We start from the raw sequence: 27,816 nt of genomic DNA on the forward strand, positions 1-27,816 counted from the left end.
GATGTTAGCAGTTTATCACGAGGGTGCATCACGTAGATGAAGCAGAAGAAGAAGAAAAACAGGAAAAACCTTAAAGGAAGCATTTTTTTTTCCTTTCGGTGAAGGGAGATGCGAACTATTTAAGGTTAGAGAGTTATGCTGATAATGTATTATAAATAGGCAAAAGTTAGAGAGATAACCTTTCTAAGGACAGGAGCGAAGCAGATGCAAAATATCACACTATAACTTTAGTAGCTACAACACATAAAGGATGATAGATAAAGAGAGGGAGGGATACTGATATTATTTCTCTTGCTTTCTTTTACAATACATTTGATAATTGATGGAGTGCTCTATTTATAAAGAGAGTCCCATAACTACAACCATCCACAAAACAATGATGATACTTTTGAAAGTATCAAACACTATTCCTAAGTCTCGTTCTTTTTGAGTGGGCATTCATTCATCCATCAATCCATCAATTTCACAACAAACCCTAAATTTGAGGTTTATATAATCTACCATGCCTCATTCCTTGTTGATATGTAATAACTAATCAATACCTTTGCTACAATTAGAAAACAAGAAATGACAAAGAAAGTGTTTTGGTCGGTTAGATTGCATTTGATAACAGAGACATGTTAAAAAGATTCTCTCATCATAGGACTCTTCTATCATCTTACATTTTAATGTAAATTTTTATACTTCTAATATAAAAATTTTATGCCAATTTTATAAAATATTATAAAAAATAAATAAAATGACAAAGAATTCATAAAAAAGATATCCCTCTTGAGAGAATGTCCTTCACATTTCTCCTGAAAACAAAGGTCCAAAAGGTTAGAATATTCTAATCCAATGGATTGCAGTGATCCATAAGAAAAACGAAAGACCAAAAATAGTTCCCCATTTATCATATTGTTTGCCTTTTTTTTTCACAATGATCCGAAACAAGATAACTGATACGACAAGATTACCTAGTCACCGTGTCTAAATTGTCCATCATCTAGAACCAAACACAGATTTGATTTGCTCTTCAAAATGCCTTCGATGTCATTTATGACAACTACCTCATCTTTTGTGAAAATTTTCTTTCACAAAAAAAAAAAAAAATATATATATATATATATATATATACAAGGTTCTGAAAAACGATAAGTGCTAGTCGGGCAACGGGCTAGCGCCTAGGTGGATAGGCGGGGTCTAGGCAGATTTAGGTAAATTTCTTGTATATCTTGTAAATAAGTGCATATTGACACTTACAAAAAATTATACTTGTATAAAATACATAAATAAAATAATAAAAGAATGATAAAATGCAAATAAAATATCTAGCAAGTCTAGAATTTAAACACATATTAAGCATAAATACCATATAACTTAAGACATTTTAAATGACTACATCTAATTTTTAAAGATTAAAAGTAAAAATCCGGTTAGGTGGTTCATAATAAAATAATTCTGAAAAGGTGCATATGCATCCTTTCCCATTTCATAAAGCACCACGTGTATGGTGTGATCCCTTCCCTCCAACCCTAGTTCCCAACTTCCCATGCCTTACATCAGCCAAGACCCATGCCTCACATCAGCCAAGATCCATGCCTCACATCAACCAAGACAATTAGAGACTCCCAAACCAAGGAGTCCATTTTGACGCCTTGAAAACTAGAATCTTCTGTTCTTTTTTATTGTTTTCCTTTTCCTCATCCTCTTCATCTTCTTTCGGTTCCCTTTCTTCCAACTTCCCATGCCTTACATCAGCCAAGACCCATGCCTCACATCAGCCAAGATCCATGCCTCACATCAACCAAGACAATTAGAGACTCCCAAACCAAGGAGTCCATTTTGACGCCTTGAAAACCAGAATCTTCTGTTATTTTTTATTGTTTTCCTTTTCCTCATCCTCTTCATCTTCTTTCGGTTCCCTTTCTTCTTCTTCTTCTTCTTCTTCTTCTTCTTCTTCTTCTTCTTCTTCTTCTTCTTCTTCTTCTTCTTCTTCTTCTTCTTCTTCTTCTTCTTCTTCTTCTTCTTCTTCTTCTTCTTCTTCTTCTTCTTCTTTTTTCCATTTTCCCTTTGTAAATTCTCCCTTTTTTCTTTGATTGCTCCGCCTAATTTCCATCTTCTTGCTCTGTATAATTTTCCAAAACCTAATCATGAGTCCAGTCAATTTCCTCAAGCACAGCGAAGAAATCTGGGCTTCCAGGTCAAAGTTCTCATTTTTTTTCCTGCAATTGCATTGTTATTCTAATTCCTTCTACATATCTCTCTCAAGTTTGCTCTTCCCTCACGCTCTCTCGATTTCTTTTTCGTCACCATCGCTGTGTAGTGAGACAGAAAATTTTAACAAAACCGCCGCGGAGGCCGCTTAGCCTGGCGCCTAGCCCGCCTAGTCGGCCGCCTAGGCACCGCATAATACCCATGCCGATTTCTTGAACGTTTTTGAAATAATCGCGGCGGCGGCCTGATTCCCAGCACCTAGGCGGCCACCCAAACCTCATTTTAGAACAATTTATATATATATATATATATATATATATTTATGCAATGGTGAACTGTCAATTTAGTTTCTGAATTATCACCTCAGTGAAAATTAGGTCTCTAAACTATCTTTTTTTTTTTCTTCAGAAAAATCAATCCTTGAATTATAAAAATCTGCTAATTACATCCCTATTATTATATTCGAAGCTACTATATTCAATTTTCCGACAATTGAAGTCATGTTATTTGCATGTGATACACATTGGAGGGTAGATTGATACTTTTTCATAAAGAAATAGTGTACGAAGTTGACTTTGGAGGGTAAATTGGTAGGTTTTCATAAGAAATATTGTAAGTTAATTTTGAAGAGTAAATTTGACGTTAGATTCGTAACCTATATGAAATGTTAAGGGCTTATACGCGAGAAAATGACAGTATTACACTCTAAAGTGTGTCAAGTGACTTAATTTGACAAAAAAATTAGATAAAATAGCTTTGAATATAATAATAGGGATGAAATTAGCAATTTTTAATGAATTTAGGGACTTATTTAAAAAAAAAAAAAACAATGACCTAATTTTCCCTAAGGTGATAGTTCAGAAACTAAATAAGCACTTCACCCTATATGTAAATGTGCAACAATTTACCAAATTAAAGCTCCCAGCGCAAGTGGTCTTGTGCTTCTTTTTATTTTTTATTTTAATTTTTTTCATAATTAAAAATAGTGTTAATCTCAATTTACTATTTTAAAATTTTTTAGTTTTCAACATTTCATATATTTAGTTTTTTTTCATCTCAATTTGGTACCTAAAGTCATAATTCTGATACACTTTCATACATCTGATAAAATTTGCATCGAAACTTCCGTTAACTAATGATGTGACACTCAAATAAATCATAAGTGGACGTCGCGTGTCAATCTGGCCCACGTGAACATTAAAAAAAAATTTTAATTAAAAAAATTAAACCGAAATCTGAACCCTCCTCTCCCCCTTCTTTCCTCGACTCCGTACTCGGATCTTCTCTGGAACATCCACTGCGGAGCCTCCGGATCTTCTCCCCCGTTCTCTCTTAATTTCAGTCAATTCCCCTCGGTCTTCCCGCTCTCTTTCCTCCATGTCAAAATTTCACCGAAGAAAAACTGAACCATGATAGTGCCGAATTACTATTGACAAAAGATTTCAATTCCAACCAAATTAAGACAAATAATTGATGACCCAATTTGAATTTTGATCCAAATTTAACAACCCAATTATTGAATTTTTGTTTTAATTTCTTGAATAGGTTCTTCTTTTCTGGTAAAAACCCTAAGTTCAAGCGAAAGGAAATCGAGGTTTTTTCATCCATGGCGGCAATTTAGAAAGCGGGATCAGTGGCTTCACCGCCACTAGTCATTGAAGCTAGTGTGGCAGTCCGTGTTCAACAACAACTTCAGGGGGTTTGGGGCTTATGGATCACTTGGGCGGCTGGAACACGGTGCTGATGCTCGAGACAGAGGAGCAACTCGCCATCGTTGACCGCGAAGCAGGCGGTAGTTTCGACGCCTCGCCTTCAGCTCTGCCTTCTCCGGGTAAAGCTGCAGTTGCAGCAGCGAGGGGAGAAAAGGGAAAAGGGAAAAGGGAAAGGGAAAGAAAAGGGGGAGAAGTTTTGAGGCTCTTCAGCCACAATCTAGAGAGAGAAGGGGAATTTACAGAAAGAAATTGAGGAAGAAGGAGGGTTATGCGAAGATTAGGAAGAATGGAGGTATAGGTGCGCTGGGGGGTACTGGGTGAAGTTAGCTCTTGTGGGAGTTGAAGACGTAAACGGGAAAAGGAGAGAGAGGTTTAGGTTTAGGTTTAGTTCTTTATCATTTTAAATTTTAATTTAAAATTTTTAATTTTAACAAATGTACGAAAGTGTCATAGAATTATGATTTTAGGTAACAGACTAGGAAGAAAAAAACTCGATGCATGAAATGTTAAAAATGAAGAAACTTCAAGACAGTAAACTAAAATTAACTTTTAAAAATAAGTTTCGAACCCAAAAGCATAAGGGATGCAAGTAGGTACCTAGCCACCACACCATGCGTTATTTATAATTCTTTTGAGTTATATTAGTTTATAAGAAAAAATAAAAAATGTAAAAGAATATGTATGAACCTATATATATTTTAGACCTAAGGGATATTCCTACAAGTGGTAAGATGTACAGTCGACTCACTTGCCGTTTGTGGGGCTCCGGATACGAGTGAGCGAAAGGGGAGGAGGAAATTAAGAAATTGAGGAGCAATTGACTCAAAAAACTAATTAGTCCCCTTCTAGCCTAAAAAGGGCACCAATAAGTATGGAAATTTCTTGTTGAGTTATGTAGTGAAAAGCAAACTAACTTAGTTACAAGAAATATGCATTTAACAATGAACAACAATGCCACATTCACGAACAGACGGTGTCACCATAATAATTTTCCTAAACAATGTTCACAACTTTAATTTTAAGGTTCTAAAAGACAATAGACACTAGTCAAAAGGCAGGCTGAGGCCTAATGCCTAGGCAACTGGGCGATGCCTAGACCGATTTAAGTAAATTAGTTATATATCGTATAAATAATTGTTTGCTTATACTTAAAAAGTACATAATTTTATTGGAATACATAATTTTAAAGTATTAGCATAATGAAAATATAGGGAACATACATATAATTTGTGTTTATCTGAGTATTCAACAAGTCTCTTACAATTTATTGAAAATTAAATGATTTTTTATCTAAGTAAGAGTAGCTACCTAGGCGGTTGTCTAGATGGGTCTAGACACACTATTTTAATTTCAAATATATAGGACGATGGTTAGCCACCTAGTACCTAAACGGGAACTAGACGACGCTAAATGAGAATTTTAAGAACAGGGTTTAGTTTCCTTGTTTTTATTTTTTATTTTTTTTGTGATATCAAAGTCCTACCCTAGAAAGTAGAAACAAAAGATCCGCGAGTTCAGAAATCCCGTAGTCCAACCTGCCTCCAACTCTCTTTCAAGCATGCCTTTCCTTTTTGAAACAAACCTTTTTCTTGCGTATCAAGTTCCTCCACTTCCTCCCCTAACAAACCGCACACGGCATCCCCCGTGAACCCTAAAACTCCCCTGTCTCTCCCAAAAGCACAAGTGCCTGCCCCAATTCCAGATTCAAATCCCCAAATTGTAAAAGAAATATTAATAAAACATCAAATAATCATAAACGAATCACCGTCCCAGGCATTCTTCACGCCGAATCTTCAATGTCCATTAAAATTTTCGATGGTGCAAACTGAATCGGATTCAAATTGAGGTTTTGATTTGTTAGGTTTTTTTTTATATTAATGTTCGATAGTGAGAGATGTGAGTGAAATCGGGTTGGAGCGGTTGGGTCCAGTCCGGTGGTTTCCGGGGATGGTCAGATATGGCTCGAGAGGGGGAAATGGTGCCGGTGGACCAACAGTCGGCGGTGGCGGTGAAGAAGAAGTCCTCTCGGAGTTGGGTTTTATTGGACTGTACTGGAAAGGCTACAGTCTTGGACGTGGATAAGTATGCCATCATGCACAGAGTTCACATTCACGCTCGCGATCTTCGCATTGTCGACCCTTTGCTCTCTTACCCTTCCACCATTCTCGGCCGTGACAGGGCCATAGTTCTCAATTTGGAGGTGGTGCTCTTTTTCTTCTTGTTTTTCTTCTTTTCAATTTTTTATTTTGGGTGTTTCTTTCTTTTTAATTTGTTAATTTTTTATGTTTTTTTGTTATTGCTGATAAATTGAATTGGGTTTGTTTGTTTCTGGCTGTGCAGCATATTAAAGCAATAATCACCGCTGAAGAGGTTAGCCTTTCTCTCTCTCTCTCTCTCTCGATAAACTCGTTTTCTCTTACGACGGAGTTAATTTGTTTTGGGTTTTGAGGAATCACAGAGTTTGAATTGGATAGACATCAGCATTAATTTTGTACTTTGTTCCGCGGATAGAGATTGCTGATTTAAGAGAGAAGCAGTAATTGTGTTGTATGACTAACTATTTGATACTCAAAATTAGTATTAATTGTTTTGGGGGAGAAGTAAGTAATGGGAGTAACTAGATAGGTTGTGCAAATTCAGACTATAGAAAATTCGTTTCCTGTGTAGGCCGTCTTTATCTTCTAGGAAAAAGAAAAGTATATGCGGTCCTTTCTATGAGCTGGAGCTCTTTTGCAGATGATGATTGTTAGCTTGTTATGGGACAGGTGCTACTTCGGGATCCATTGGATGAAAACGTTATTCCGGTTGTTGAAGAGCTTCAAAGACGGTTGCCTCCTGTTAATGCCAATTGTGAAAGTCAAACAGATGGGAAAGAGTTCCCTGCTGGGCAAAATGATATTGAGGCGGGTGATGAAGATGGTATGACATTGATTTCAAAGATTTTCATTGAAAATTGGCTTCTGTGACAGTCATCAGTGTTCTTGGAAATATACAAAAGTTTGCATTCATCATTCTACACATCAAAACTTTTGATTTGTGGTCTGTGATATCTGAATGATCTAGATTATGTAATGTAGAGTCTCCATTTGAGTTCCGGGCCTTGGAGGTAGCTTTGGAAGCAATTTGTAGTTTTCTTGCTGTACGTACGACAGAACTTGAGACTGCTGCTTATCCTGCCTTAGATGAACTTACTTCTAAGGTAGGACTTGAGTTTTCTCTTATTTTTGTTTTGTTTCTTTGTGTCGATTCTTTGGTTGCTGCCTGTCTCTGCTTCTTGTGGCCTTTGCAACCGAAATTTAAATAAACAAAGAAAATGAATGAATTCATTCACTGATAGTAGCATTCAGGCATATCCTTTGTCAGCATAGGCTATGTCAGAATATTTCCTACTTAAGTAGTATATAATGAAGTCTAGGATTGTCTACATTTTGGTGTGAAGTTGAGTCAAAGAAGAGATTCTGGATATTATGCTTCACACTTTGGTTAATTTTGGTAGGCCTCTGGCTTTGCATTCTGGCTGTTAACCTGAATATTTGGCTTCATAGAAATATTCGCTTGCATATTTGCCTGCATGGTTTTGTAAGCTAAGCATCTTTAGCTATGAGAGAATATTTCTCTCACTTGTCCTCATATTAAAGAAAATAGTCTCTCAATTATATTTCTTCCTCTAGTTGGCACTTTTCTTATTTAGTAAAATATCCACCCCTTCTGCCTGCAGATTAGCAGCCGCAATTTGGATAGGGTTCGTAAATTGAAGAGTGGAATGACGAGGATGACTGCTCGGGTACAAAAGGTATATGAACATTCTGTATAATGTGCATAAATGAATAGTAGTTCTTGCCTTTGTGAGAGTTATTGATTTAAATGCAATAAGTAGGAGATCATGATTCCCTTCCACCTGAATCAACACTGGTTATTGTGTTATAAGTCGCTGAGCATGTTAAAGCATTTGGATGAAAATCTAAAACAGTTATCAAGATAAAGATATGTAAGTAAATCAGAATGCCGTATTAAGTATCAACCATTGTTGAATTTTTATCCAAGGGCTTAGAACATGGTAATGTCTTCGTATACTACAGACTAGTAAGTATTTGAGCACTTCCCTATAGGTGACTATATATACATAATTACAAATTATGTAAGTATGTGTGTGCACGCTTTCGCACACACCAAGGTTCTTAGATGAGGTCCCTACATGTCGTTTGGAAAAGTTCAGTGTAGGATAGCTTTTTCTGTAAAGTACTGATAAGGGGAAGTTTACTATCTGGGTTACATACAGGACATGGGTGAAATCTAGTTAAACTTGTATAGATCAGAGTGAAAATTTCACAATCAATGTAGAAACTTCTCAGTGAACATCCTGTGCATAAAACTACTTCAGACCTTGGAGTCTAAATTAGTTGCATGAAAATGCAGTTTTTATTATTTCTGTAAATCACATTTTTTCTGTTGTGTATCTCATATTGAATTTGCAGACTATGCTATTAAAATGATTTTTGCAGTGTGGAATTGAACAAAATTTCTTAGTCAGAGTTTGATTGAAGACAACTTATCATTGTCCTCTTTAGTTTTTACTTCTAAATCAAGGTTGGAAATTCTGTATTGCTTATTTAGGTGAGGGATGAGCTTGAGCAGCTGCTGGACGATGACGATGATATGGCTGACCTTTACTTATCAAGAAAGCTGGCTGGTGCATCTTCACCAGTTAGTGACTCTGGTCCTGCGAATTGGTATCCTACCTCCCCTACCATAGGCTCAAAAATATCGCGTGCAAGTAGAGCAAGTATGATCACTGTTCATGGAGATGAGAATGACGTTGAGGAACTTGAAATGTTACTTGAGGTAGGTAATAATGCTGCATACTTCTTGATTGCCTTCTTTTAGTGAAGCTATATACTAAACTGGCAAGCAATACCTTTGCAGGCTTATTTTATGCAGATTGATGGCACCTTGAACAAATTAGCCACGGTATGTGCTAGTTTAGAGGCAAACTTATATTTTTTTCATTGGCTTATGAGGAAAAATTAACCTTAGGATCTAGATTCATTCCACCCTATCCCATGCCAATCATAATTTATAACACTAGAACGAGTCTCCCCCACACAAAGTGCAGTGAAGTACACCATAGTCACAAACTGTCCATGCCCCCAATGGAATTAGGTGGTCCTTAAACACAGTACACTGTACATATTACCTTGAAGGGCAACCCTAGTAACAATGCTGTGAATTATCTATTACCATTGATTCCTAGGTCAGCTTGAAGGGCAAATCAAAAGCAAAGTTATGAGTTATCATGACTTTGACCTATCAAAGCAGAATTATCATGAACGTGAACCTGCAGTTGAGTATGTATGAAGTAATCTGTACAAGCACACTACTAAGGAAGTGGCACAGGAATTGCATGTCAAGATCTGATTTTTGATTAAGAGGGGAATGATATTTAGTCAACAAGTGAATCATTAATTTAAATTCACTAAAATCATCCAAGGGTTTTCCATCTGGTCTTTATAGAAAAACTCTTGTAGACATCAAAATCTTCGATTAGTCCTTTTACGTGGAAAAGATTTTTTTTATCAACATTAACTGCTTAAATCTGAACTTTTGCAGCTGCGTGAATATATTGATGATACAGAGGATTACATTAATATACAGGTGCTTGATTTATGAATCTTAAATTTTTTTGATAATATGTTTATGTTTTTATCTAACTTATGGTTTCGTTTTGCAGCTCGATAACCACAGGAATCAGCTGATTCAGGTGCTTTTTTGTCTTCTGATGTAGTGTATCATATTACTGTACTATGCTGGATTCTTTTTCGTTTAATCTCTTTTGTTCTCCTTTTGCTTTCTAAATCTGGAATATCTGTATTTTCTAAGATTACTGTTTATTTTCTTCACATTTCATGGTTGCAGCTTGAGCTTTTTCTTAGTTCCGGGACTGTATGCGTCTCCATGTTTTCATTGGTGGCTGGAATTTTTGGCATGAATATTCCATATACGTGGAATGACGGTTATGGATACATGTTCAAATGGGTACGCAAAGTATTTACTTGCGCTGGTAATCCTTTCTAGTACAACAGTAAAAACATGTCTGAGAATTGAACATTTTTCAATTGACAGGTTTGCATTGTCACGGGAATTTTCTGTGCTGTTGTCTTCGTATTAGTCATATCATATGCTCGCTACAAGGGTCTGGTAGGATCTTGAACATCATAAAGGAGCCCTGCAATTGATCTTTTGAATCTTCTGAAAATAAATAGGTGTCGAGGATTATCCGCAAAGCTATGTGGAGTTAAAATCTCTTGCTGAGTTTGGTGAATTTTTTCCCTTAAAGACTGCCGATTATAGCTGCTACGATTAAGGAGATTGCAAAGTTTTATAATTGTCAAACATAACAGGATTCCGTCACGAACGCAGACTGAAAAACGAGTCTACAGAATGATTCATATTTCTCGATTTTGGTCCATGATTCTTGTTCTGTTGCACCTAAGTATTTTGATCAAACAGATATATATTGTTTAACTGTAATTAGCAACAATGTTATATGGAGTGATTAATGCATTCCACAAAACTGATCATTTCTCTGAAGAAATATAGGCACTATCAGCTGTAGTGTGACATGATCTGGCAATATTTTCTTATAATCTGTTCGGGCGGAGTTTTTGCTTGTGTGAATTTTCGAGTTCTCGGATTGTTTTGATCTCATTCTGCATTCGCAAATAGCCATATTAAAACAATAAAACTAAATCGCAAAGTTCTTGCCATTTATTATTACGGTCTACTGGTATTCCTCTTTACTTGTAAGTGAGAGGTCTTACGTTCAATTTTCGTCAAAGGCGAATTTGAATCACATTATTACTTGGTGAAAATTGAACCACATTATTATTAGCCTTTTGTGAGGCTAAGCTCACCCCTCCCCCTTAGTGTAATATTGTTTCTTTAAAAAAAATGGTAAAGCCCTTAGGGCAACCCGTACAAGAAGAGCCAAGCAGAGAGTATGCCTAGAACGTGAACGAACTGGTCTAGCAATAGCATAAGTGGAAAGGTTAGAAATGCGTTAACACTCTCTCATTCTTGTCAATGTTTGGAAGTGAAATGCATCCTAAAATTTTGAAAATTCTGAATTATATTGAGGATGTAAGCTTGAACTATTCATAAGTACTGAAATATGCGACCCAATCACCAAAGAAATATATGAGTTGTTCCATGAAAATTGACAGCAAGTGAGCACTAGTTATATAGTGAGTAGGTTCTTTGGGCTTTTGGTTCGAGTTTTCCTATATCTCGGCTAATTTTAATCTTTCAGATTTTTTTATCATATCCCAAACTGAATATTTTGAAATCTGATCATTCTAAAAATTAAGAGAAAAAAAAAATGCATACATACTCCAAAAAATTGATGATTAGTGATAGGATTAAAAGCACACCACAAAGTAGCACACAAATGTCCTATTAATTTTCCTTATTAACAATAAGATTTGTCAATTGTAGCATATGAAAATAGGGATCTTTCCCGCAGAAGATTGTTTTATCTAACTACTTAAAATGTCACAAAAACTGGGCTATTGTCCCTACTGACCAGCCACCGAAAAATAATTATTAGACCGACTTACACTTATCTAAAGTCTACGAAATTTTATATGCAGATACTAGACACACAGAGCTACACTCACACAAATTTTTGGGATTTTTGGAGTTGATTTGATATTTAAATTAAATCGAACAAAAATAGAATAGAAACAGATTTTAAATAATAAAAATAGATTGTAGTTCACAAGCTAAGAAAACGAGTTAGGGGAATTGCTATCCACCACCAAATAATCATGCAAACATGTTATGTTTCATTCAAATTCCTTCTATTTCCGAATGAAGATGCTCAAGTTGGCTCAATGTTAGAACTCAACCTATTACTCTTTCTTATGTAGTATGTTAAGAGAATGGCGTTTTCAACTTAACTTAGTCCCTAACATGCAATCTAGAATGGTGTGTTCATAGATTTAACAAGTAGAAATCATTAAGAACGAAAAGAGTTTGAGTCATCGCAAGGCATCGTAAGTACTGGCGTTGTCTTACTTATCCTAGAAATTGGTTCACATGTTAATCGCAATTAACAAGTACTACTCTAGAACATATGTAGGTCCTCATTTGACAAGGGCAGGCACACACATATTCATAGCATTAGAATCCTAGATATGCTTACTAAGTATGCATCCGTAGAAAACACATAAAGAATTCATCAATGAGACAAGTAGTGAATCAATTTTCATCCATTCATAAAAGTAATTCAAACGAAATGTCATAACAAACTTGCAATCATATTCGGGGCTTCAAACAGCCCCTAACTACTAAAAATTTAGTTACAAAATCCTTAAGTTAAAACAAAAAATAGACATGAGTTTGAGAAAATAGAACCGAAAGAAATCGACTAAGGCTCCCTCTTTCCTTCCTTCCCCAATGCTACTTTTAAACCAATTCTTGCTGCATCATTTTCTTCTCCTTAACTCACCCACTAATAGCCATTTAGTGATGACAATAAGTGAGAGGAAATGTAAAACAATTGTAACTCCTTGGGTAGCCTTTATGCCAATTACTCCCTCTTAATCCTCATCTTTAATTCCATTTCCTCTGATATTTGAATAAGTGTCAGCTGGTTTGTTCTTGATTGCATCAGTTTTGGCTACTAGATTTATTGGATTTATTGCTTTCAATGCTTTCTTGTCAGTTACAAACTGCTCAGCCTCTTGGGAACCTTTCAGTGTTGAAACAGCCATAACTTCTTCTAGAAAAATGATATTAACAATCCATGAAATGCTCCAGAAAATAGACATCCGTAGCTTTCCAAGCATATAAGGCTCATTCTCTAATTCATTCTGAGGTGTCCGCAACTCGCTTCTAAAGTCAGCTGACCTGCACAGGCAGTTTTGACGAATTTGTTACTTAAAATTTCACTTGTGTTATTTTTCTTTTCTTTACTTGACAAATCCTACAAAACACAAAAACAAAGTAAATAACTCAGAAATATAAGGAACTAAGTAAGAAAAGACAAGTGAATTTGATATAAATTTTATATAAATATGAATTTATCAAATAGCTCTCAAATAATCCTAAATATAACTTGAAACCCAAATGCCTTGAACCAAGAACAATATTGCTTTTTCAAGTGGTGAATTACATTGATGGTTAGTGTGAAGACAAAAATCAATCACATTCAATAGGAGAATGACACATGGACTATTAGTTGAATATGGTGGATTTACCCTTGGTGTTGTGAGTAGGGCTGGGCACAGGTCGGATCAGGCCTAATTTTGAAGGGAGCAGATCGGACCTGGGTTTAAAAGAAATAGCCCGGGCCGGGGCAGGTATAACAAATTTTAATACAAGAACTGGACCTAACCCGGCCCGTTTGAAACGGGCTGGTTCAGGCACATTTTTTTTTTGGTTAGGGACGACCTCGTTGAGATCGTCTTCCTGAGCACAAAGGGGATCGAGCTCCTTCATTTGTCCCTATCTCTCTTGCTCATCTTTCCCAATCGCATATCGGGGTCTCTGTCTTTCGACTTCGATCGACGATGATGGCGTGAGGCTCCATATTAGAATATGACAGATCAGATCGACGTTGACGCAAGGCTCCGGATCAATTTAGTAGAGATTTTACACAGTCGACGTAATCAGCATAGTCGATTCAAGGAGTGGGAGGGAGAAGAGAACGAATGGGTAGTGCCGTCGAGGAGGGGATAATGCCTGAACCAAAGATCTAGATGCCGGTGATAGGCTGGTGGTCGTCGCTGCAACGATGATGGGATGACGATGGATTAGTGGTCTGGGTTTTCGGTGATATCGTTGATGGAGATGGAGATGAGTATGAAAGATGAGATTAAAGTCGGTGTTGTGGGACTCGGGAGAGAAGGAGACTAGGAGGGGGACAATCAAGAAGATTGGTTGTCGTGGTGGTTGCCAAACTCGTGACGTTAGTGATGATGTTCTAGGTGATGGAGAAGCTGATTGACGAAGACGAAGAATGTGGGTGGAAGGGAGAAGACGCAAAAGGAGACTTGGGTTTGATTGAGACCCAGGGTAAAAGCTGACAGTTAAGATTGGGAGATATTGTGATCTTCAATCTTCTTCGTCAATTACAATTACAAACATGCCGGTCTGGGGCTTCGTTTTTCTATATAGCTGGACTGGACTCGACCCGTCCCGCTCCGTTTTTCCTCTTAAAAAAATTAGAACCGATCTGTACTTGCCCCAAACTTGGATTACCTGCCCCGACCCGTGGTTCCTATATTCGTTTGCCCACCCCTAATTGTGAGTATACCACATGTGAAACCTTAGTGAGCTAAGCATTTGCCTGTCCTCTAGGTCTAGGCTTTTGGGTTCAAGTACATATTAACTTGTATTTTCTATGCCCATGATATCCTCACTCCTCCCACTATGCCCTTTCTAGGCCCAAGAAGGCATGGGTCAGCTCATTGAAGTCTTGCTTGGGTGTCCCCTTACTTCAGTGAGCCCATCTACAAAAAAAATGCACCTACCACCAAAGATTTTCCTCAAGTGGAATGTTCAGTGTCAAATCCCGTCCCCAAACTTCACTATTTTAAATTTTAGGGTGAAGTGCTGACATAGTCCCTAAATTATCACCTCAGTGAAAATTAGGTCTCTGAATTATTTTTTGGTCAAATAAGTCCCTAAATTCATTAAAAATTGCTAATTTCATCCCTACTATATTCAAAGCTATTTTATCCAATTTTTCGTCAACTTAAGTCACTTGACACACTTTAGAGTGTAATACCGTAATTTTCTGACTTATAAGCCCTTAATATTTCATATAGGTTGTGAATCTAATGTCTAATTTACCCTCCAAAGTTCACTTACAATATTTCTTATGAAAAACTACCAATTTACCCTCCAAAGTTTACTCCATACACTATTTCTTTATGAAAAACTACCAATCTACTCTCCTATGTGACTTGCAAGTAACGTGACTTAAATTGACGGAAAAGTGAATATATTAGCTTTGAATTCAATAACAGGGATGTAATTGACAGATTTTTATAATTCAATGACTGATTTTTCTGAAAAAATAGTTTAGGGACCTAATTTTCATTTAGGTGATAATTCAGGGACTAAATTGGCAGCTCACCCTAAATTTTATATTTCATATTTACACACATTTATTTTATTATTAGTTTCATTAACTTTAGAATTTTAGTTGAATAGTTACAAAGTTTGAATTTCCATAATTAAAAATTGAAAATTTGTAGACCATTCAGGGTCGCTTTTAGTATTTTCGAATAAGGCTCAATCGCACGAATACGTGGACGAAAACCGTTCATGAAACATAATTGCAACGAAGGAGAAATAAGCGACCTTGTGTGTTGAACCGACCTGAATGAGACTCGGTTATGCAGAAATTTTCAAATGTCGATTCATGTCGTTTTTCAACGAATCAAACATCACCACCACCACCAAAGTGTAGCCCTCAAACCCTATATCACAACCCACCCAAGGTTGCCTTAGCATGGCTTCTTAAGCGGTGTTTCTAGACCGCTATTTCGTTGACTAGCAGTGGGCTTCTCACCATTTTTCGATGAATCCGTTGAACGAAGATGGTCATCACCATCTAATTTGGACTCGCTTCAACCCTGCTTCAAAACCCGATCTCTGATCGTCCATCGAATGTTGAATAGCAATGCACCTTGGGTGTGTAACTCAAAACTTACCAAGGCTTCTCCGGAGGTTTTCACCGCCTTCCAACCATATTTGAGAGTTAGCTCATGTATAAGAATTTTCCCTCGTCTTGTTCTACATGCTTGTGAAATTTGGTGATGTTTGGAGTTAGTTGAAAATTTGGTTTGCATTTGCCGAAAGTCACCACAAGTAAAGGCGTGTGTGGCGGGCCATAGCCAATGACCTAGCTTTGTTTTCCTAGGCTAATTTTGATGTCCTAAACTAAATTTTGATGTTCATTCGATAGTTTACCCCCTTTGACATTTGTTGTAGACGAAGATCCAACCATTGGATTGTTATGAAATTTAGCATGTTGTTATGAAAATAGTAAGATGCCCTTAGAAATTGATAAACCAAAAGTCCAAGGTGCGAATCTTCCGAATCAGAATAATCAAGGTTTATGACCTAGGGTGGGACCACTTTGACCGAGGGTTGATTTTTGGTCAACATGTACCTGAATCATTCTTGGATATATATTGAACTTAGCATTACTAGAGACTTGAAGAAGCCTAGTGGACATACCTTGGTCAGCGTGCAAGTAGCACACACTTTACTGGGACTATTAGAATTTTAGTAAAACTAGGATATAAAGGTACTCCGTGTATTGTTTTTTGTATGACTAGATACTTGTTTGATATTGTGGGATCGACAACGTATGCATTTTTTTATGTAAATCATGTTGGGTTGATGCATGATGTGTGATAATGATACTTCACCATGTAGCAGTGTGGTACATGGATGGTCTTGCCTAGTTAATCCGCTTTGGGGGACCATAATATCATATGTATTCCTATAGTCATGCTTGGGTAATCTGTAATTGGGGACCACACTAATAGATGTAAAAGATGTATGCCTATGGTTTTGCTTGATTTACGCATCAGGAAACAATATGCATTTTAGGGGTGACTTTGCTTGGTTAATCTGCATTGGGAAGGGGAGGGAGGGCACTACCTAATGTTATTGAATATGGTTCTTCCTGGTTATTCCTTATTCCTCATTGTGGGACCACGCTATTAGTTGTATGCATATGGTTCTACTTGTTTAATTCGCATTGGGGGATCATACACATTCTAGGGGTGGTTCTGTTGAGTTGTTCCAAAACCCTAATTCGATGGACATTGAGTTGCTCCAGAGTCCTATTTACTTTATGGTTCCGTTGAGTTAGTTCGAACCCTATATTCCTCTAGATTTCTTTGAGTTGGTCCGAAATCCCATTATTGATTTGGTTACGTTAAGTTGGTTTGAAACCCTATATTCTTAGGATTTCATTGAGTTGATCTGGAATCCTACTTTGCTATGATTTCTTTAAGTAGTCTAGAATCTAATGATTCATTCATATCGAGTTCCATTGAGTTATTTTGGAACTCTATGTTTCCTTGCTAGATAAGGCTATACAAAATTTTGGAGTAATTGCAAATATAAGATGCTTATGGGGCTTAACAAAAGGGTGAACTGCAAATAGCTCAATCCTGCCTTAGGGTATGTAGGTAGTCTAACCTAAAAGTTAGATACAACCATGAAATAAAAGGAATTTATTAGTATTGGGCAATTCAGTTCATAAATTTAGTCAAGTCTCGAGATTAATTTTTCGGAGTGTGATAAGAATTTTTTGTATCGCTACCGTTATTGTCCTACCGTCACACTTTGATCTGGACGTATATCGGGAATGGGGCCTGACATTTAGTAAGGTCTGCACCATCCTGGTAGAACACCGAGGTCTGCCTACCATGATATGCAACCTTATTGTTAGGCTGTGTATGAGGAGTCTCTCCTATAAATAATGAAGTCATCCAATGAGATCGGTACTCGTTGCTTGCTATTCAAAACTCTCTCATGTTCAGTTTCTCTCATACTATTCTAAGTTAGACATCAAAGACCCTTTGGTAGATACCTTCCCTATTTTCTTGGGTGTTTGTTATTTAGTCTAACGGTGTTAACTGTTTTGTAAGTGTGATTTCGTAAATCTATCCTTGGTGAAAATTTGCATCCACAATTAAGACCTTCCTTTTCAACCCACTACATCCAGGATTCAAACCCTTTCCCCTCCTCCTTAGTGTTAATTAGTGTAGAATATCGTTTGCAATGAAAAAACACTACTTCTTACTTTCTTTTTTTATTCACCCGAGCGTCATTCACTAAATCTAAATTTAAGATTTCTTTCAACAAGGTGAAGATTGAAAATGACTAGTAAAGGACTCTATTTCAGTAATATCACTAATCTTTTTCACTCAAGTTATGATGTGTATACAATTATAATAGGGGATTGTCAACAACGCAAATTGGTTATTAGAATCTACGAAAAACAAGAGTATTTGTCATGGTTTTAATTATTGGCTTTATTACCTACCAAAACAGTCACACGTAGCTTCAAACATATCCAGTGCTCCTGAAAAAAGAAAAAAAAAGTGCTTATATACATTCACGAACTAGAGTAAAGAAAATTGTAAACAAAACAAGACTGAAAAGATTGAGAGTTCTGAGAACAGCATAAATCATTTCCAGTCTGAAGGGATTTAGAGCAATGAGCAGAGCGTAAATCGTATCAAGATGTGAAGGTAGAAGGACGAAAAATTGATTCAAATTTAGGTAATCTATATCTTTTCCTCTTCATGTTTGTGGGTGTGTATCAAGAGTAAAAAAAAACATAGATATGGAAGATCGATCGTGAACTCGATTTGCATGTACTCTATGACTCGTTTCTTGTTAACTTTCACATCCAAGTTTTGCGTTGTTTGGTTTTGGCTGCAAGGCCATCAAAAGATGATTTTGCCCCCTTAAAAAAGAATTACAAAGATTTCTGGAAAAAAAAAAGAAGAGTAAATTCAATTACCTTTTTTTTTTTTTCTAAAGAAAAAAGAAAACATCGAATATCGTTGATACAATTGATGTGCCACATATTACACTATTTTTCCTCACAAATTCTTCAAAATTCCTTAGAAAACTCGAGATCTGGCTATAGGCTCCCCATTGTTGAAGTTCAGTTAGATGATAATCACATCGGATTATTTGATTCATTGTTCCTATCACAAAACTTCATTTTCGTTTGCTGTATTTTAATAAATTCCTTATATATATTGATGTAATTCACTCTTTTAGAAAAAAGGGTTATGAATTTTAATTATAATTAGCCAACACACAAAAATGTTTCTTTGTTGATGGTTTGTGAGGTGAATTAAGTCGGGAGGATTATCTCAGCTTTGAACCAGAGGCTGACAGATATGAGTCAGTGGGCTGCCACTTGGGCACGCATTTTTGTCTGCATGTAACGAAAACGCTTGCATGATTCACGTTTGCAGTCCATAACCGTCCCACTTTTGCATCCTAATCAATTTGTCTCCTTTTTCTTTTTCTTTTCCAAATGAGGTAAAAAAAAGTATTTGTTCAAATGGATAATTTGTATATATTGGCTAAAGACCAATTTTACCCTCTTTACTCTCTATTTTAATCTTGCTGTAGTTTTCATGCTTTCCCCATATTTTTTTTTTTGCTTATTATGTAATTGACTTATTGGCATGAAATTTCAAAGTCCAGGTTTTTTTTTGTTTGTTTTGCTAATGAGTTAGAAGTTGAGTAATGTGTTCTGTCACACTTTGTCATGTTACATTGTTGAAACTAACAATAAGTGTTGTATAAGTGGTAGAAACATACAATTAAATGCGTAACTATTATTATTTAGTTGATCACATAAGGTGTTAAATTGTCTAATAATAAAAAAGAATTTTCATTAAACTGTCTAGAGCTACACAAGTCATTCAAATATCTGATAGCTAGTCTACCACAATGTAATCATATCCAATACACAATTCATGTTGTGAAACACTTTTTATAAGTTTTTTATTAAAATATAAAAGGAAACTATCTTCTATCAAAGATAGTAATTTCCGCACTTTCTTTTCTCTTCTTGTATTTATCGTTTTTCTTCTAAAAATTAAATTAAATAAATCAAAAGAGAATTAAGTGTTTAATGAAAAAACTAGAGTGTGAAGATCAATACCTATATCAGTAGTGCCACAATTCTCAGTCCCATCAAATTTTACAGAAAAGCTACTACTCCTATCACTTTCCTTTAATTTCTTCAATACTTGAACAGTTTTTTCATGGAATTAACAAAAGGATTTGGTTGAAGAATAGTTTCCCTTTCCCGGTACTGGATTTTGCAGGTAGCTAGGGTAATATTGTTGTTTCTTTGGTGTGGATTAATTAGAGATTGAACACTATACATTAGGTATTCTTTTGGGTGGATACATCTTTGTTGGTGATACAATGAACCAAGTTTACTCTTCAAAGTCACAAACTAAACGCACACAAATTAATATATAGATTTTGAACAAATTAATATATAGGTTTCTTGGGGGTAAAAAGAAAAATCCTGCATTTTTATGCTCGCTATTTTCAAGAAAATCATGCATCTTTGTTTTCGATGTTCCACTTCCTTAGTCATTAGTGGACTGGAATTGCATGAAGCAATTAAATAAGGAAAAACAAAAACACAAAAAAGTTAAGATAATGAATGGAAAAAGAAACCTACATATTTAAATCAGGGAGAATTAAGTTAAATCACACGTTAAGACAGTCAGAATTATAATTTTGTATTGAACTTACTATTTACAAAATTAATACTAAATTTGAATTATATGTAAAGAGAAAAATCATTGCACAGTAGTGTGACATCCTGCATCCCAAGGGAACGAATTCGGATCTTTGTCGGATCCTCTTTATGAGAATTCCAGGGATCCGTGAATTGTGTCCGTTCATCGTATATCGTACGGTTAGAAATTATTTTAAATCTTTTTATTTAAAAGATATACATGATTCACGGATTCCTAAAATCCTCTCTAAGAAAATCTGGAGAGGATCCTGTTGACAAGGGAACACTTAATAGTGAAAATTGGACAACTGAGGGGAAAAAATCATATTTGGTTTTTGGTTCCGATAGTAGAAAAATAGAAGGTTTAGAAACAAAAATAAAACTTTTGGGCGCAGTTTAAGCCCATAAACACCACCAGCGTATCTTACCATGGCGCCTTAGGATTTATTGTGCATATTTGCGTCTGTTTGATCAAACTCACGCATAGTTATAGTTTTTCATGCGTGCGTTTGTGTTTATGTCTTTTTGTTTTATGATTTTTGGGAGGAGGTGAGATTATAGCTGTTGTGCCTCGAACAGATCATCAATCCAACCCCAATCCCATTGTCCAAATCGAACAAGAACCCTCTTCGAATACTCCAAAATCTCTATCCACTCTGGTTTTTTTTTCTTTTCCTTCTGTTTTTTTCTCGCCGACCAAACACGTCCCAATAGCTATCATCATTCATCACCACATAGAATCAGGAAACCCCGTACTGGGTTTTGTTTGCGTGTTCGATTTCTCTGTGATTCGATTCCTGTCTCTTGATTTTCTGGTCGAGAATATTGAAGGTGACATGCACCAGGTGTACGTGAGTTACAGAATAATTAAAGCAAGAGAATAGCACTGGTTGTGTTCGTTGACGATGAGTGGTCAGGTGGTCAAGAGAAAGAGAAAGAAGATCGAAGATTGCGTGAGATGTCCACTCTGCAACATGCACTTCTGCGAGGCCACTACCATATGTGAATGCCTTCATACATGTCAGTTCCCTTTCTCTCCCCTTCATGTTTCATCCAATATTATGTTTTTTTATCTGATTTCATGTGTTTTCTTGAAGCTGTCCCATTCTTTGATATAGGTTGTTTATTGTCATGTTTTCATGATCTGGGTCTTTTTTCAATTTTGCATTTTGATTGTCCAAGTTTTTGTATAAAAACATAAGAACAAAACTGCACACTTGGAGGAGTTTATGTACATTTTGGAGTGTCAGTAACAGTTCGCTTTAGGAATATGTCAAACTGTTAATAATTATTGGTATTTCCTTACATATGTGTGTAATGAACGACTTGGACTTTACCATAAATTAATTTAATTTCTGATTTTGTTTTTTTTTTTTTTTTTTTTTTGTATTTTTCGACTACATATTATTGCAAGCTTCCGTCATGGTGGTCTAGAAATTTATTGTAGTGTTAATATCTAGGTCAAGTTTCACTCTGCACTGGACAGGACAACCTACTAGCAAAGAGTTCTGGTTAATTTCCCAAATTTACTTGCAAAATATATGCAATGAATCACAATTTATATTTTCCATCTCATCTTAGATTCCTGTTGTTTCCTAAAGAACATGGTGTGTGCTAATTACATGTAGCATGCAAGAATCCACATATTGTGTTCGCCCATAAGATCTTTCATTGCTCATTCGTCCCATACCGTCTTGGGTTTTGTCTAAATTCATCTGAATTATATGGAGGGAGCTGCATTATGTGTTTTATTTTACACCAGTCTCTCATTTAATCATCTGAGCTGCATATTAATTTTTCTTCTATCAATCTGACTCCTCTCTTTTTGTTTCGAGAACAGTTTGCAAGAAGTGCATATACTCAAAGATAGTAGATGAAGAGTTGGATTGCTGTCCACAATGCAATACTCATTTAGGGGTTGCCCCATTGGAAAAACTCAGGTATTTGAATTTGATCATCAATAATAGTCATATGTTTATAAATGTTTAAATATCGGTTACAAATTCGTGTTCTAACCTTATATCATGCTAGAAAAATAGTTAGACTGTAAATTGGATTATTAGTAGCAAACTTCATTAGCACAAAAACAAAAGAGATTTGATGCACAAACTGCTCAATTAATAGTATAGGCTCTGAACACCACATAAATTCAAAAGCCTATTTTAACTAATAAAATTTCAAGTGTAGAACCATTTGTTCAGACCAACTGCTGTTTTCGGAAGGATATTGTGTATCAACAGTTTGTTTCAAACTATGTGTCAACAAAGAACAGTTGCAAAGCATAGTTTTTTTTTTTTTTTTTTTTTTTTTTTTTTTTTTTTTTCCACTTCTGCTTTTTGTTACATTCAACGCGTAGTTACCCTTTTTTTAATTTCTTGATGACCAAACATACAGAGGCAAGCAGGCTAACATTTGATGAAGAATTCATAGATTGCTGATATGGAAAGGATTATTGAGATCTGTGTTGGTTTACGCTTATCCTTTTTCTTTCCTTGTCTGCAGGCCAGACCGCATGTGGGATAATATAGTGGGCAATATCTTCCCTTCTGACAGAGAAAAGGTCAACGTACCTGCAGACAACAATGCGCAAGATACAACATCAAAGCCCCTTCCTTCCGAAAGAAAAATGGTTAAGGAACCTGCAGACTGCAATGCGCAGGATATGACAGCAGAGGTTCTTCGTTATGAAGGGAGAAAGATTAAGGCACCTGCAGACTTCGATGTGCAAGATATAACAGCAGAGCTGCTTCCTTCCGAAAGTAGAAAGTCTAAGGCACCTGCAGACGACAATGTGAAAGATGTAGAGGCCAAGCCCCTTCTGTCCGGAAGGAAAAAGGTTAAGGAACCTGCTGTGCCCTCAACTTCAATCCCAGCTAAAAGAAAGGAGATATATCTCTCTTCATTGTTGATAAATTCACCTCAAGGATCAGGTGGGTCTGAGATAAGTGGACAAAGAAGGTATTCTGCACGAAGGAGATTTCCTCTACCAGAGTCACCTTCGATTCAGAAGCCTGAAAAGAATGAGGATGTTTTCCATGAGAGACTTAAGTCACCTCAGACACTAAAAACGGTTGCACTATTTATCAAACAGGTAAAAGAGGCAAAAAAAAAATAATCATTTCAATGCGTTTACTTGTCCATTTTTATCCTTTCAAACATGTTGAAATATGTTGATGCAGAACTCTGCTGAGGGATCATTGAAGCAGCACATGCTTAACAAGGGTGTGGTCGACAATTCTCAATCAGGGGATGTGAAACCTGAAATTTGGAAGCCATTAAACCGCCTGGTTGAAGCTGCAAGCAAGACAAGTCCTGATAAGATTAATCTGCAACTGCAACTTCCTATTTCCGAACCAATGTTGCCTGTTGCGCTCAACAACGAAGCATGTGAGGTTAAGCCCGTTATAGAATATGGTAGCAAATCCAAAGTCGGTGGTAGTGTGAATCAATCTAATCTTGCGCCATCGGGTTTGGTGAGTTATAGGAAACCACAACGCGGACGAAAAAGAAAACCAGCTGTACCTAACGGACTCAACATTCCAGCACAATCTGTGGCTGATGCAAATGATAAGTGTGACAGAATATTACGTCCAATTTGGTTCTCGTTGTTTGCTTCCGATCACCAGTGAGATTTTGTTCCCATTGCTTTAATCAAGAACTGATTTTGATTATTTTTTTCCCTTTTCATAAATTGGGTTTAACAATTTAGAAATTGATTATTGCAGGGAAGGCTTTCCACCCTTGCCGCAGTTACCTTCATGTTACTTGAGAGTCAAGTAATTTTCATTAACATTATGCCCTTCTATTTTCTTGCATTTACTGTTTGCCGATCCCTGCACCACAAAATTTTCAGTCTCGATGTAAAGTTCATGGCAATAGATCATATCTTACAAGCAAGAAGCAACTAGATTTTTCACTCTTCATTCATGATATATATGCTCAACTCAATCTGTATTATTTTCCAGATGTCCGAAAAGAAATATTATTTCCATTTTCGATAGTTGGTTCAAAACTGTACTGCCTTTCCATGGACCGGCGTTATGAAAATTTTGCAACTTGTTTGATGAATGCATGCGCCCTTATTCGTTCTCATGCCCCCTTTTCTTGGAGAACACTTGTGTATTTTACATTGCAGGAGCATCCAAAATTAATTCTGTGGGACAGAACAGACCGTTGGATGAAAATGCTCTCTTGCAATTTTCTGGCTATGTTTAGCGTAATTTATTCGTTTAATTTCTTGTAAGCGCAGATATTAACTTCAATTATGTTTTTCGAAATTCCATAGGGATGGTAGCTTTCCCGTTTCTTTCTTAAAAAAGTACCTGGTGAAAAAGCTGAATCTTACCTGCGAGGATGAGGTAACATCATCTTTGTCCCTTTTCAGTTACTACTATTTGTGCATGTATGAAACTTCAGACTTATGATGGTGAAGAAAAAGGGGACGGGAAGCATTTTTTCATATATCGAAAATGAAGATTCCTTGTCCTGCGAAAACCAAATTCATCTGTTTTATTTCTTGAAATGGAAATAAGTGAATCAGAGATTACTCCTTTTGTTCACGAATTCATACTGTTCAATTGGGATTTTGGGTAACTTGGGCGATAGTCATCTTCAGTACATAAACTACTGGCAAGCAGGAGAAATCGCTAAATTCGTGAATTGTTTCGTTCTGCTAATGATAATTGAAACTGATATTTTTGTGGTCAGAACTAGGTATAGTTGATTTATCTGATCACTTATTTCCCATTTCACTTGTCCATTGTTGCCAACCCTAGTTTTTCTAGTAAGTTAACCGGACTTGATGATATTAGACGCTCAAAAACTCAGTTGATTTGGGTACTAAAAGCAGAACTATTTTTTGCTGCAGACAAGTAAATTTATTTTTCTAATCAGACCTTTAAACTCATGAAGTATGCCTATATTTGATACTGAATCTCACTTCGTGCCTAATGCAGGTGGAGGTCACATTGCACGGAAAGCCAATACTTCCTACATTGGAGCTGCATAACTTAGTCGACTTGTGGTTACAGACAACAGCATCGGCATCTCCGAGGATACAGGCGACCGTAGGAAGCTCCGCAAAGGAATACGTGCTGCCCCTCACATACGGTCGAAAAATGCTGCTCCTTTAGGCTAGCTTTAGCTATTCCTGTAGTCGCGGCCCTGTAAAAGTGATCAGTCCAGGCAGCCGCAGTCTGGGATGCCTTCACTGTGTTGTTCACCGTATGCAAATTTCATTTGTTCTTTCTTTTCATCCCTGCTTGCACATGCTTTGCTTGCAGTGTGGTGTTCTCGGTACTTCTTACTCTAAGCAGGTTTTCGAGTTTTACTCTGTATCCTTGGTTTCTAAGTTTTTATAGAATTTTCTTATTGAAAAACTACAGATTTTCAAAACAGATTAAGCTGGTTTAAATTATAACTCTTGGCAGACGTTTCGGAACGAAAGTTAGATTCACCAATCAAGAATACGATTGTGAATACTCTGTAATTGCTAAAACCGAGCCGCCCCAGCCCCCATGGACAAAAAGTGTTGAATAGTTTTTCTCAATTTTCACCACTAACGAAAAGGAATTAGTTTTGCATACATGATCACTCCGAAAATTGCAGTACACTACTTGCAGGGTTTTACAATGCATTTGTTCCACATTTACCATGAGAAAAAACTGATATATAAAAGTTTCTCCGTTAAAAGCACTAAGAAGGTGATTTGAATCGGCAACGAAAGCTGAACAACAAGTAAGATGAATGAAACAATTGCAGACTTCAGAAGCAAGGCGCATCATCTCAACTGGATCTGCAATAATTGATTGCTAGTGAATGCAGTCGAATGTGTTTCCGTAGTGTGAAGTAGGTCTCAAATTCTTGCGATACTAATAACTAGCAATCAAGCAGGAGCAAATGATCAATTACACATAAGAATTCATATAAACAAAATGAATGTTCGGGTAAAAAGCACTCGGCTCGATTCAATCCTGATACAGAATTTTTCATAGATTATTTTCTCAAGGGAAAAATAATCATGTCACTGCCCTATGTACCTGTGATATTGCCTAAAGCATACGACATAGACAGATCAATTCTCAAGAGCAGCGGTACTGCACAAACCGGTAGCTCGGTAGCTCCTCAATACGGATGGAGAGCGACAAAACAGAAAGTAGCTGTCAAAGATGGATGATGCATCATTTAGACCCAAAACTGGAAAACCTTTCTATCAAGAATATGTAATAGGTAGAACGCTTGATGGAATTACTAGTACTAAACCACGCCCGTCAATATGAACGATGCTCACATCAGAAATAAACTTGGTTTCATCTCATCTCATCTCATCTCATGTCCCTAAAATTCAATGGATTAGACTTTAACAAGCAAAACTGTCCGTGCAATGCTCTGGGTTTACAACTCTAGTTACACACAATTACAACGATGTTTACAACTCTATTACCACATATATACAACCATATATATATAATCAGTATTTCTGTCAGAATTCTAGCGATTGAGGAGAGAACTAATAGCGCACAACTAGAGGACATGACATTTTAGCGATTGACATTTAAGACAGTTGTATTTTAAAATAAATGATCAGATACACATATAAAACTGTCTGAAATGGGTTGGAGTTTTACCTCAGTTCCGCCACAAAGAAGTTGGGATTCTCCATTGTCACCACCACTTTTCTCCCTGCTTTCCTTTGCCCAAAAATTGGAAAAAAAAAATTCAATTTTCGTGCCATTTACTCACTAAATAGCAAAAAAAAGTTCAAAACTTTGAGGATAAAAAAGAAAAGCATCTAAAACTCAAATCTGGAAACACAGAAATAAGCAAAACCCATTTGAGAACCCACCATAAAAAACCAAACTTTACCCAAAAAAAACTCAAAAAAGTAACGGCGTATTTGGTATCTTATTTGAAAATTTTCATTATTTCTCAAAACATTTCTTAAGAACATTTCTTGAAAATAATTTTCTTTAAGACTCGAAAACTTGTTTGGTGTGAAATTTAAAAAATTAAATTAGAAAACTTAAACTGAATAAAGAGATCCAAAAATAGGGGTCACATAAGAGGGAGAAAGAGGTGAAAGGAGGAAAGAAAGTAAGAAACGATTGGAGGAAAAAAAGAAGAAGAGAGAGGATCAAAGGAGATAAAGAGGAAGAGGAGAGAGAGAACCGAGAGAATGAAAAGATTGGAAGAAAGACCAAAAACAAAAAAAAAATGAGAAGAGAGAGAAGAAAAGAGAGAGTTAGGTTGGGAGTGAAAGGGGAGAAAGGAAAGAAAAAAAAGACTGAGTTTAAGTTTAAAAACTCTAAAAACTCACTTTTTGTGTTTTTAGTTTATCTTGAATTCATTTTTTGAAAACAGTCATACCAAACAAGTTTAAAGCCTAAAACTTGAAAATTATTTTTGAGTTTAAAAAGTTAGATTTAAGTAGAGTACCAAACAAGCCCTAAAAAACCCATTTGAAAGCTCATAACTTTACACAAAATGCAGCAAAGAAAAGACAAAAAAGAAAAAGTAAACCCATCAAATTCAACCCTTTAATTTAAACTCCAAAAAAAATTGCACACAACTCAATTGAATCATTAATCTTACTAC

At 36.2% G+C, this 27,816-nt stretch overlaps 2 protein-coding genes across 2 annotated transcripts; both read left to right on the forward strand.

Annotated features, from left to right (window-relative positions):
- Positions 1-5,365: 5,365 nt before the first annotated feature.
- Positions 5,366-10,539, forward strand: LOC137731136 (magnesium transporter MRS2-2). The gene is made up of 11 exons (XM_068470228.2): positions 5,366-6,108; positions 6,249-6,278; positions 6,674-6,827; positions 6,986-7,107; positions 7,627-7,701; positions 8,523-8,750; positions 8,832-8,876; positions 9,516-9,560; positions 9,637-9,666; positions 9,822-9,941; positions 10,029-10,539. Exons 1-11 carry the CDS (start codon positions 5,866-5,868, stop codon positions 10,113-10,115), a joined length of 1,179 nt encoding a protein of 392 aa, XP_068326329.2. The 5' UTR covers positions 5,366-5,865; the 3' UTR covers positions 10,116-10,539.
- Positions 10,540-20,439: 9,900 nt separating this feature from the next.
- LOC137730791 (E3 ubiquitin protein ligase DRIP2-like) lies at positions 20,440-25,601 on the forward strand. The gene is made up of 7 exons (XM_068469750.2): positions 20,440-21,243; positions 22,064-22,163; positions 22,726-23,314; positions 23,403-23,848; positions 23,949-23,999; positions 24,509-24,581; positions 25,179-25,601. The coding sequence occupies exons 1-7, from the start codon at positions 21,129-21,131 to the stop codon at positions 25,353-25,355; spliced, it is 1,551 nt and encodes a 516-aa protein (XP_068325851.2). The 5' UTR covers positions 20,440-21,128; the 3' UTR covers positions 25,356-25,601.
- The last annotated feature ends 2,215 nt before the right edge of the window (positions 25,602-27,816 follow it).

Source organism: Pyrus communis, chromosome 16 (genome assembly GCF_041283825.1).
Source record: "Pyrus communis isolate YQ-2024b chromosome 16, ASM4128382v1, whole genome shotgun sequence".
NCBI lineage: Eukaryota > Viridiplantae > Streptophyta > Magnoliopsida > Rosales > Rosaceae > Pyrus > Pyrus communis.

What these genes read in the sequence shown, in the direction of transcription:
- LOC137730791 (XM_068469750.2), top strand. Translation starts at nt 21,129, where the DNA reads ATGAGTGGTCAGGTGGTCAAGAGAAAGAGAAAGAAGATCGAAGATTGC. An exon ending in ATGTGAATGCCTTCATACAT is followed by an intron (nt 21,244 to 22,063) that starts GTCAGTTCCCTT and finishes TTTCGAGAACAG; the next exon opens with TTTGCAAGAAGTGCATATAC. An exon ending in TTGTTTGCTTCCGATCACCA is followed by an intron (nt 23,849 to 23,948) that starts GTGAGATTTTGT and finishes TGATTATTGCAG; the next exon opens with GGAAGGCTTTCCACCCTTGC.
- LOC137731136 (XM_068470228.2), top strand. Translation starts at nt 5,866, where the DNA reads ATGGCTCGAGAGGGGGAAATGGTGCCGGTGGACCAACAGTCGGCGGTG. An exon ending in TAGATGAACTTACTTCTAAG is followed by an intron (nt 7,108 to 7,626) that starts GTAGGACTTGAG and finishes TTCTGCCTGCAG; the next exon opens with ATTAGCAGCCGCAATTTGGA. An exon ending in ATGGATACATGTTCAAATGG is followed by an intron (nt 9,942 to 10,028) that starts GTACGCAAAGTA and finishes TTCAATTGACAG; the next exon opens with GTTTGCATTGTCACGGGAAT.